The sequence below is a fragment of the Polypterus senegalus genome, chromosome 13 (genome assembly GCF_016835505.1).
Source record: "Polypterus senegalus isolate Bchr_013 chromosome 13, ASM1683550v1, whole genome shotgun sequence".
NCBI classification, from domain to species: domain Eukaryota; kingdom Metazoa; phylum Chordata; class Cladistia; order Polypteriformes; family Polypteridae; genus Polypterus; species Polypterus senegalus.
The window spans coordinates 111,290,813-111,301,037 of NC_053166.1; the positions used below are offsets into that span (position 1 = coordinate 111,290,813).

The 10,225-nt window shown below is 36.6% G+C and overlaps 1 protein-coding gene across 1 annotated transcript; it reads right to left on the reverse strand.

Moving 5' to 3' along the window:
- Positions 1 to 591: 591 nt before the first annotated feature.
- Positions 592 to 6,837, reverse strand: LOC120543334 (N-lysine methyltransferase KMT5A-like). The gene is made up of 7 exons (XM_039776371.1): positions 5,981 to 6,837; positions 5,728 to 5,890; positions 4,817 to 5,009; positions 4,679 to 4,729; positions 2,867 to 2,959; positions 2,652 to 2,744; positions 592 to 678 (listed from the first exon to the last, which is right to left on the reverse strand). Exons 1-7 carry the CDS (start codon positions 6,198 to 6,200, stop codon positions 592 to 594), a joined length of 900 nt encoding a protein of 299 aa, XP_039632305.1. The 5' UTR covers positions 6,201 to 6,837.
- Between the last annotated feature and the right edge of the window lie 3,388 nt (positions 6,838 to 10,225).

Genomic DNA, 10,225 nt, shown 5'->3' on the forward strand with positions numbered 1-10,225 from the left:
TATGCCTGGCAATTTTTGCATAGGACTTACCACAGAAAAGGCAAAAATGTTTTTTGTCATATACTCTTCTTCCACGGTTTTACAGAAACTGCCTTTACAGATACTGGATCATATTCTTTAATTTCAGAGTCTGAAACACTGGAATCAGGTACAGTTCTATCACACGTGGAACATGACGCAGAGGATTTCTCATCTTTATCTATTTTGTCATTCATGTGTGCTGATAAGCAGTCACTACTGCAGTCTGGACTACTCTCTTCTGATGACTTAGGAATGTAGTCATCATCGCTGTGGTTCATACTGGAATCTGATGACTCAGAACAGTTTTGAAGCATCTCCTCGCTCACCTATTAAAAACATAAGAAAGCCATCTAGAAACAAATCCCTATACTGCATACTGATTAACAGGTGTTGAAAACTACATTATTTGATTAATGATTGCTTTGTTTTATATTTATTATTAATAATGTATATACATGAGCAATTGCTTAATATTTCAAAACCCACTATCAAATACTCACTGTTATTTTTATAGTGAAAATATTGAATTATAAAGTTTATGCCATTGAGGTATAACTTACAATAACACTGTCAGAGCTTAAGTTTTGGCACAGTACAGTCAAGCTCTCTCTTTTCTAAAGAAACTGGTTCAGTGTCAGATCCACTGTTGTCTTCAGTCTGTAAAAATATAATTGGGTGTCATATTCGTTTGACACACATTACGATGTGTTAGTATTATTACTGTTGTTATTAGCAATAGTAGCAATATTCCTACTATTGCTATCATTGTTGCTTTTTACTTTTACACTTTGCAAAGGCCAGTTACAATCAAATACTTTCTGCTCAAATAAGTGTTAAGTGTCGTTATAGGCAATTACAGGGATAACAGAATACCAGATTTTACATTATGCTGTACATAATGTAAATTAAATGAGATTATGCTTAATACATTTTTCAGGCCAAATCTTGAATATTGAATATGGAGACAAGACAACAGTTCATTAGGTCTTAAGAATAAGTGCAACACATACAGGAGAGTCAACTTTTCTTCATTAACTATAATTATTAGAACTAGCATTTATAGCAGTTGATTTTTATTATGGCGACCTAAATGAATTTGAGTGAGGTAGAAGTACTGAAGCACCACCAACAATCCTAGTGAGAACTTGCATATACTTCAGTTCACATTCACTGTGGGGACATAGAGTAAGGGGTGAGCAGGAGTTAATCTATCTTTTATGTAGCTATACTTGTGGGGTCTGACACATATTTCAGGTCACAAACACTGTGTGGACCTAAACTAAGTGGGTGGACAGTGGCACAAGAAACCCCATCATCACTAACTAACCTAGTGGGGACTCACACACATTTCAAGTCACAACCATTGTGTGGACCTAAAGCAAGTGGGGGATGGTAGCACAAGTAACCCCATCTTCAATAACTGCCCTTATGGGGACTTTCACACATTCCAGGTCATTTTCATTAAGGGGACCTCAGTGAAGTAAAAGATATTTTAGGATTTAAAACACAAGACGCTGTCCTTGTGGGAACTCACACACATTCCATGTCACAAACACTGTGTGGACCTAAACTAAGTGGGTAGACAGTGGCACAAGAAACCCCATCATCACTAAGTAACCTAGTGGGGACTCACACACATTTCAAATCACGACCATTGTGTGGACCTAAAGCAAGTGGGGGATGGTAGAACAAGTAACCCCATCTTCAATAACTGCCCTTATGGGGACTCTCACACATTCCAGGTCATTTTCATTAAGGGGACCTCAGTGAAGTAAAAAGATATTTTAGGATTTAAAACACAAGACGCTGTCCTTGTGGGAACTCACACACATTTCATGTCACAAACACTGTGTGGACCTAAACTAAGTGGGTAGACAGTGGCACAAGAAACCCCATCATCACTAAGTAACCTAGTGGGGACTCACACACATTTCAAGTCACAACCATTGTGTGGACCTAAAGCAAGCGGGGGATGGTAGCACAAGTAACCCCATCTTCAATAACTGCCCTTATGGGGACTCTAATACATTCCAGGTCATTTTCATTAAGGGGACCTCAGTGAAGTAAAAAGATATTTTAGGATTTAAAACACAAGACGCTGTCCTTGTGGGAACTCACACATTCCATGTCACAAACACTGTGTGGACCTAAACTAAGTGGGTAGACAGTGGCACAAGAAACCCCATCATCACTAAGTAACCTAGTGGGGACTCACACACATTTCAAGTCACAACAATTGTGTAGACCTAAAGCAAGTGGGGGATGGTAGCACAAGTAACCCCATCTTCACTAACTGCCCTTATGGGGACTCTCACACATACTTCAGGTCATTTTCATTAGGGGGACCTCAGTGAAGTAGGGTGGGCAGTAAGAAATGCATAACAATGACACAGTTCCTGTGAGGATTCAGATATATTTCAGATCACTCTCATCATGTGAACATAAAGCAAGTGAGGAATGTAGTTAACTGATCTTATGTGTAATGACTATATAATTTTTAAACAAAACAGCTTTGTGAAATAAACTGTAGCAGATTAAAATTTAAAAGCAAAATAAGACATCTTGCCATTAAAAGATATATACTGTGTATTTCTAGTTATATTTGCAAATTAAGTAAAAAAAAACTGTACCTGCTCATTAGTAATAACTGCTTCTTTCTCTTGAGGTTCAGAAGTCTTTTCAGCTAAGCTATGACTGAGGGTCTTCTCTCTTCCATCAGGGTTCTGAGAAGGCAAAAATAATTAAATGATTAGTGAAAAAAATGGATAATATATAACATTTTACCATTAAGTGATGTAAAGTATTTGTCTAATAAAAAAAAGTTTAAGGCTATAAAGAATTGTACCTGTTCATCAATAGCAAGAGTGCCTTTTACTTGTGCCAGTGTAGGCTGTTGAGCCAAGATCTGGCTTTGGGCAACATCCCTTTCCCCAGTGCCCTAAAAACAGAATATTGATCAAATGCATAATAAAGGCAGGTATGCTGTTATCACTTTCCAGTCTTACATGCAATAATAATACTTCTAATACTAAAATGAACTTACTGGTTTCCCACTTGATGAAAGATGTTAAAACCTTTGTTGGATTTTTAAAATATATTTTGTCATAAATACTGTATGAATGCCCAAAGTAAACCTTTGATAGGACTTGACCGTTCCTTATAATACCTAATTCTCATTCAAAGATACTGTGATTCAAAAATTGCACTCTGAATCAGCAGTAGTCACATTTCTATATGCACTATATGGTATGTACATGAAATGTTATTTCATATGGGTTAATTTATATTTTACATAATCCAAAAAGTAGCCTATTACAATGAATATGTTTAACTTCAAAAAAGCCTAAATTGTTCATATAAAAATTAAGTAACTTTTCAGTTACTTGAATAGTTTCTGGGTTTCTAGGTCTTGTAGATGGTTGTACATTTTGCATGATTTACATGATATCACAAAACGATAGCCATACTTTTCTTCCTCTTTAAACAACATTTATTCTTTTGGTGTGTGCACTTAATTTTTCTCTCTGTCACATGTTTCATTCAGAATTGTTTATGTGCTACAAAAGTTGGAAACAAGTTTCACTAAGTCATACACTGTGTATGTTTTCTGAAAATTTATAGTGCAAATATCAAAATTATGCTAATGAATACTAATATGTTCTTGTTTAGGAAAATCTTTACAATGAGTCTGCAATTAACGATTTTACCATATATTTATTCTTTCCTCTCTTAGTTTCCTATAATTAAGTGTACACCATCCATTTTCATACCTTTAATTGAAATTGTGGCACTATATTTGTGTTTCTTAAATTTATTATCATATAAAAATATATTTCCACTTCCAATCACACAGCTTTATTATCTAAAAATAGTGCAATAAAGTATATAGACTCAGGCAATGTAACAAATTGCAATGCATGTATACTGTGTACTATTGGTACTTCTTTAATAATATCTTAATTCAGTTTTTCCCAAACTCGGCCCTGGGGACCCCCTGTGACTGCAGGTTTTGTTCCAACCACACTCCTAATAAGTGATAACACTGAGCTCATTTAATTAGCTGGTATTTTTTTTTTATTCGACATTTGAAAAGCAAAGCAGCATGATTTTTACATTTAAAAATATTTCTGCTTTTATGATATATTTAAATGCTTAACTCTCTTTTGTTGATTTCATTATACTTTGCCCTTTATCTGTGCAGTTTTTCCTCCTTCGTTGTATCTTAATAATGACAATTTAAAATGAGCAGAGCAGACACCCAGGCAAACAACACGGAATAATCAAAGGCTGCAACTACTTTAAAGTCAGACCTACTAATTAGTATAATTATTAAATAGTGGATAAATAAAACAATTAGAACACCTGGAAAAGTAGAATGAAAATCACGATGAAAACACTGTTAAAAAGAAAAAATACATTATTCCTATATAACTGCTTGGTACATTTTAATATTTTTTTTTAGCAAACTTATTTTTCTAATTTCTGTATTGTTCCCTAAACACAGAACTTGGGAAATATCAGTTCACTTAATTAGTCCAGGAGTTTAATTAAAACAGAAGCTGCAGCCACGGGGGTCCCCAGGACCGAGTTTGGGAAAAACTGTCTTAATTTATTAAAATAAAATGCCTGTATAGATTAATAATGTAGATTTAGTTACCTTGTCATTTGTCTGTAATGGTGATGACACAATAGTGGCTTTTTCTTTTCCCTGCATACAAACACAAAAATAATTACTTCACAGGTGACAACAACCTAAACTAATCCTAAATACATAAATAAAGACTACAGTTCTTACCTGTTTTCTCCAAGGCCATGGTCCATCTCCATAGCTGTATGTGATTTCTTCACCAGGAAGAATATCTCTTAAAGCAAACAGGCAGAGGTGTGGCATTCCATCTACTGCCAGTTTCTTGATTTTGCAGTTTGGACTTTTGTGGTTGTCATTTATCATTCTTCCAACAGAGCCATCATCTTTGGCTCCATCAATGCTGTAACAGCAGTGCAGTTTAAATACATACATAAAGATTACACACAGCCAATTTGCCTCATGTATTAGAATGAGTAGTGTTCCGTGGAAATAATCGTGTAGCACATCTGGGTCTGAGCCTGAGAGGGCAAGCTCCTCACTTACGTGGAAAGGACTACCTTGAGAAACTGACATAAAAGCAGCTCCGCGATCGCTATGTTGCAGACAGAGCACTTGAAGCACTTCAGACACGTTTCCAGGCTGCTACAGTCCATCTGCCCGAGTGTGCGGCCGCTACCGTGTCTCACAGGGCAGGTGGACAGTGGGCATATGAACTGCCTCTAAGGCAGAGAAGGGCGGACAGAGAGTCGAAGCAGGTGGCTGATTCCATTAAATAAAGTGCTTACTAACTGCGGTGTCTGAGAACGCGGATCTCGGAGCTGCTTCTCCAGGAGTCCCGCCACTTCAGACAGCATATCTGCATTACACGTACGCGATCAGGTCATTATTATACCGGTTTTTTTTTTTATGTTAAAGCAAATTTGTTGTATATATCATAAAGTATTTTATTAAGCATTTATTTTTTATTCGGAGACAGGGAAACCTGATTATACTGTCTGGTAGTATTACTTTTTTCTGCCGTTTACTTTCATTCTGACGTTTGTTAACTATTGCAATATTAACTTCGAACAGACCGTAGTACACTTTCACCATAAATTTGAAAAATAAATACAGCTCACCACCAGCTTTTCCTATTCCATTTAAAGTCGAAAAGAAAGACAGCAGCGGCAGGATGGTACACTCGCCTCCTCCTCTCGCTTTCAGCTCCGTTTATTAGTTGACCGCGGTACTCGGCCACAAAGTCACCCTTTTCCAATGCATCCACCGCAAAAACTCCACGTCCTGCGAACGACCGAGTATGTGAAACGTACTTCGCTAATATAAATGCGATGTTAATAATTTAAGAAAATAAATTGGTTATAAACAACTTACCTTTCTCTGAACTGATACATTTAATTTCCAAACCGCATTTGTCCGAAGATGACCTCACATACCGAATAGCCTCGCTTTCCGGATTTATTCGTTGTCTTCTCATTTTCAACATATGTCTCTCTCTCTCTTTCTCTATGTATATATACACATATATGTACACATATACATGTAAACTCCCGAATATAAACACGCATAATTTGTGTTTTAAAATTAAATGCATAATAAAGCTGGCATATAAAAATAGTCAAGCAGGGTCTTCTTAAAAACCAACAAACACAACATACCCTGACAAACTTTTATTCAAACAAAGCTTTAAATAGATAAAAACGTCATCTTCATTGGCTAATAATAATAATAACAACGATTAACTACTTACTCTAGCATAACATTTATTAAAACACTGTTTACCTTTTTTAACAGTTTGTGATTTATCCTTTCGGGCTTTCAATCTTTCCTCCATATGCACGCACCTAATGGGAACATCCGGTGTTGCTGCCATGTGACCAAAAGTGTGCTTAACCCTGCAGTACTGCAAAGTGTCTGTAGGGGGTTTTAAAAACTGTGAGCATCCAGCCCCAAAACACACTGCAGTACCGCAAAGTGTCTGTAGGGGGTTTTACACACTGTGAGCATCCAGCGGCAAAACACACACACAAATTTTACTCATTGAAATATGAATTTTGGGGTCATGGTAGATTTTGATGGTACACACCTTAGGAAGCAATTTTGCATTAATTATAATGGGCAGAATTATGGGGACCTCATTTTTGGTCCCCACTTGGTCAGAGGTCCTCACTGTGTTGGTGTGCAGTCAGGCGTATGTCCCCATTCAGATAGCAATGCAAACACACACACACACACACAAATATATGAAATCACGTAAAACCAAATGAAACTATGGCAAAAATATATAAGCAGTGAAAAATACAGTAGTATCCTGTAGGTGATTCCTGTCCTGCGATAACAGAGCTAACCCTCTGGAACTGTTTAGTTCTGTTAGTATTGTTTTCAAGTGTAAATGTTTATGGGGATTTAATCTGTCTCTGCTGCCGCATCTATTCACAGTTGTGATAAGTGATTAATGGCCCATCAGATCTTTAATGGGGCAACGTTATGCTGGTTAAATGACTAAAGAAATACTGATCCGTATGGACAGATATTTGTTCCAGATATTATGCGCCATTAATTGATTTGTTATGCCATTTTTTGACTATCAGCGAAAAAAAACATCAGCGAAAACATCAAAATATAACAAAACCAAACCCAAGTAGTTTAATTAATTAATTAATTAAAAATAGCATGAGCATCATGGGTTGTGTATTGAGTTATTTAAATCTGTTTTATTAATCGTTTTTCCCTTTTTTACCACATCATCTATTTATGAAACTATGTTAAAGAGAAGGTGCACGAGACTGTCATGCAGAGATTTCCGGATCTGACAGCGCACCACTGGTTCCGAGTCAGAAGTAAAATAAACGAAAGACTGAGAAGCCCTCGTAAACTTGACCCTGAACAGCCACGGGCTGGCTTTAGCAGAAATTTATGATTGTTTTCATTTTTTTGTGTATATATTTTGCAAATGTTCGAATAAAACTTGATTTTTAGAATGTATAATTTATTGTGTCATTTGTTTACAGCGTTGGCTTAATTTGTGATTGAGACAAATGGGTTTAATTGAAATAATTTATATTGGTAGGAGCCAGGCTCTAGCGACGTTGGACTAATCACAATATACTGTACTGTAAGCTCTCTCTCTCGAGCCTCTCTCTCGTGCATACACACGCACGCACACACACACACACACACACACACAAATAACACATGAAATTAGTGTAAACCAAACGAAACTAGATAAAAATATAAGCAGTAAAAAATCAGTAAAAATACATTGGTATAACAGGCGCTAACTTTTTTAATATTGTTGCCAAGTGTTTATGGGGATTTAATCTGTCTCTGCTGCCGCATCCCCCAACAATTAAAACACGCACACACGACTTTAGAAATAAAATGTATTCTTCCAAAACTAGTCAATCGCTTCTTAAAACTGTTCTCACCTCTCCGCCAGTGTCTTTTGTTAATCTAAATGTGCTGATAAAAGAAAAGCTGCAAGTAGCCGGCTATTCCATATCCCCACCAACTTAAAACGTGCACAAACTTCTCCCAGCTCACGCTTTGATTGATTATCTGGGAGTGAAGTGGAGTTTTAGAGAGGAAATAATAGATCATTATTTGGAATACACGCATTTCACGTGTGTTCCATTTCTACAGTAATCCGTGTAAACACATTTTTAAAACAGAAACGTTTTTCATATTGTAGTAGTAAATGACAAAATGTAAGCATAAACTATATAATGTATGAAGCCTGAAGTCCAAATATCAAACACTTTCACAAAACAAATATAACAGAACAAGTATGCTTTTATTCAAAAATATAACTGCAGAAAAACCGCCTTTTAACAAGGGACATTGACAGCCATTTACTGTGACGGACTCCGTAGCACAATTGAATCAGCTCCCCACTGGGAGTCAAAAGATCGAGTTCGATCCTGCACCACTCAGTTTTGAGAAGTAAACTGCTCTTAGTCTTACTATTTTAGAATAAAAACATGCATTTGATTTCAGTGTGTAACAGTGTGATTTATGATACTTGTAAAGGTTAGTTTTTTTTATTCACTTTTCATTCTCTCAGTCGTGTTCAGGATCCTTATCTGAGAATGCTGTTTTCACATAAAGATGCTGTAGCTCTGCAGTGTACTTGTGACTGCATTCTCGTTCACCAATGCTGAACTGAAGTGCCTGCGCACTTTCGTGGCATTACACGCCTATTTTTTAGCATGCCCATGTCGCCAAACACAGGAACATATGTTGGTGTACAAGAATGAAAAACAAGTGCACTTTTATTCTAGACTATAAGTGAAGAAAAATAAAGCAAGTTACAGTAGGCGGTTGATACGACAGCTTAGCGTGGTGCAATGCTAAGAACTGCTGATATCCGATCCGTGTTGTATAAAATCATCACATTCAAATATTAACAATTCCCACACACCCTTCCTACATTCACGACATGTGTACTTGTTGCAGTGTACACATCTCTCTGTACTATGGTTCCTATTACACTGAATGAGCACCTGACATTGTACTTTCTTCCCTGTTTAAATAACATTCGAGTATAGCTGCTCCAAATAAATCACATTCGAGTATAGCGCGTCTCCAAATAAATCACATTCGAGTATAGCGCGTCTCCAAATAAATCACATTCGAGTATAGTCGCCTCCAAATAAATCACATTCGAGCTATAGCGCATCTCCAAATAAATCACATTTGAGTTATAGCGCGTCTTTATGTGAAAACAGCATTGTCAGGTGTAGAGGTAGGTGGGGGGTTGGATCGTGAACGCGACTGAGAAAATGGAAATGAATTTTAAAAAAGCTAACCTTTACAATTATCATGCATTTACACTGGCTCTTACAGACTGACTGAAATCAAATGTATGTTTTTATTCTAAAATAGTAAAGTACATGCAATATTATTTGAAAACGAACAGCGTCAGATCGGGTTTGAATACACGCTGATGCTGTTACAGAAGGAGTCATCTTATTCAGTGCAGCACTTTCAACGCACAGTACATGAATATTATTTGAAAACCAACAGCGCCGATCGGGCGGCATATTCAAACCCGATCTGACACTATTCGCTTTCAAATAATATTGCATTAGTGCTGATGTTTTTACATATATTGTCTCTTTCATTCATCTTGCGGTTTGTAATCAGTGACCGTGTTTTTCCCGATCTTGCCAGTTCGCACATGTTTGCTGTATGGTGCTGTTTCTTTTGTACTCCAGGATATGCAGAGGACAGAATAGTACAGAGCAGTAAGTTCAGCGCTATATGCAATCAGACAGACAGACAATCAGAGAAGGCACTAGATATATAAATAAACAGGGAAGGCACTGTATAATAGATATATAAAAAACAGCTAAGGGGATAGATATATAGATAGGTAGGTAGGAAGGAAAGGCACTATATGATAGGCAGACAGGGAAGCTCCTATATAATAATATAATATAATATAATGTTATAATTATAATAATAAAATATAATGTTAAAATCACGTGATTGCAACTCAGCGCAGCTAAATTGCTGGCGTGTGTTAACGTGTTCTTGAGAACAAAGCGCCATCTAGTGGTGGAACCAGGTAAATGAATAAATAGGGCATGAATGGGCGTGTTTAATGTGAAATCTTGG

Excerpts from the sequence above, each read along its gene's own strand:
- LOC120543334 (XM_039776371.1), bottom strand. The coding sequence starts at position 6,200 with ATGCATTTAATTTTAAAACACAAATTATGCGTGTTTATATTCGGGAGT. Across the intron at positions 5,891-5,980 it reads ATGTATCAGTTCAGAGAAAG|GACGTGGAGTTTTTGCGGTG; the intron begins GTAAGTTGTTTA and ends GGTCGTTCGCAG. Across the intron at positions 679-2,651 it reads CAGTTATTACTAATGAGCAG|ACTGAAGACAACAGTGGATC; the intron begins GTACAGTTTTTT and ends ATATTTTTACAG.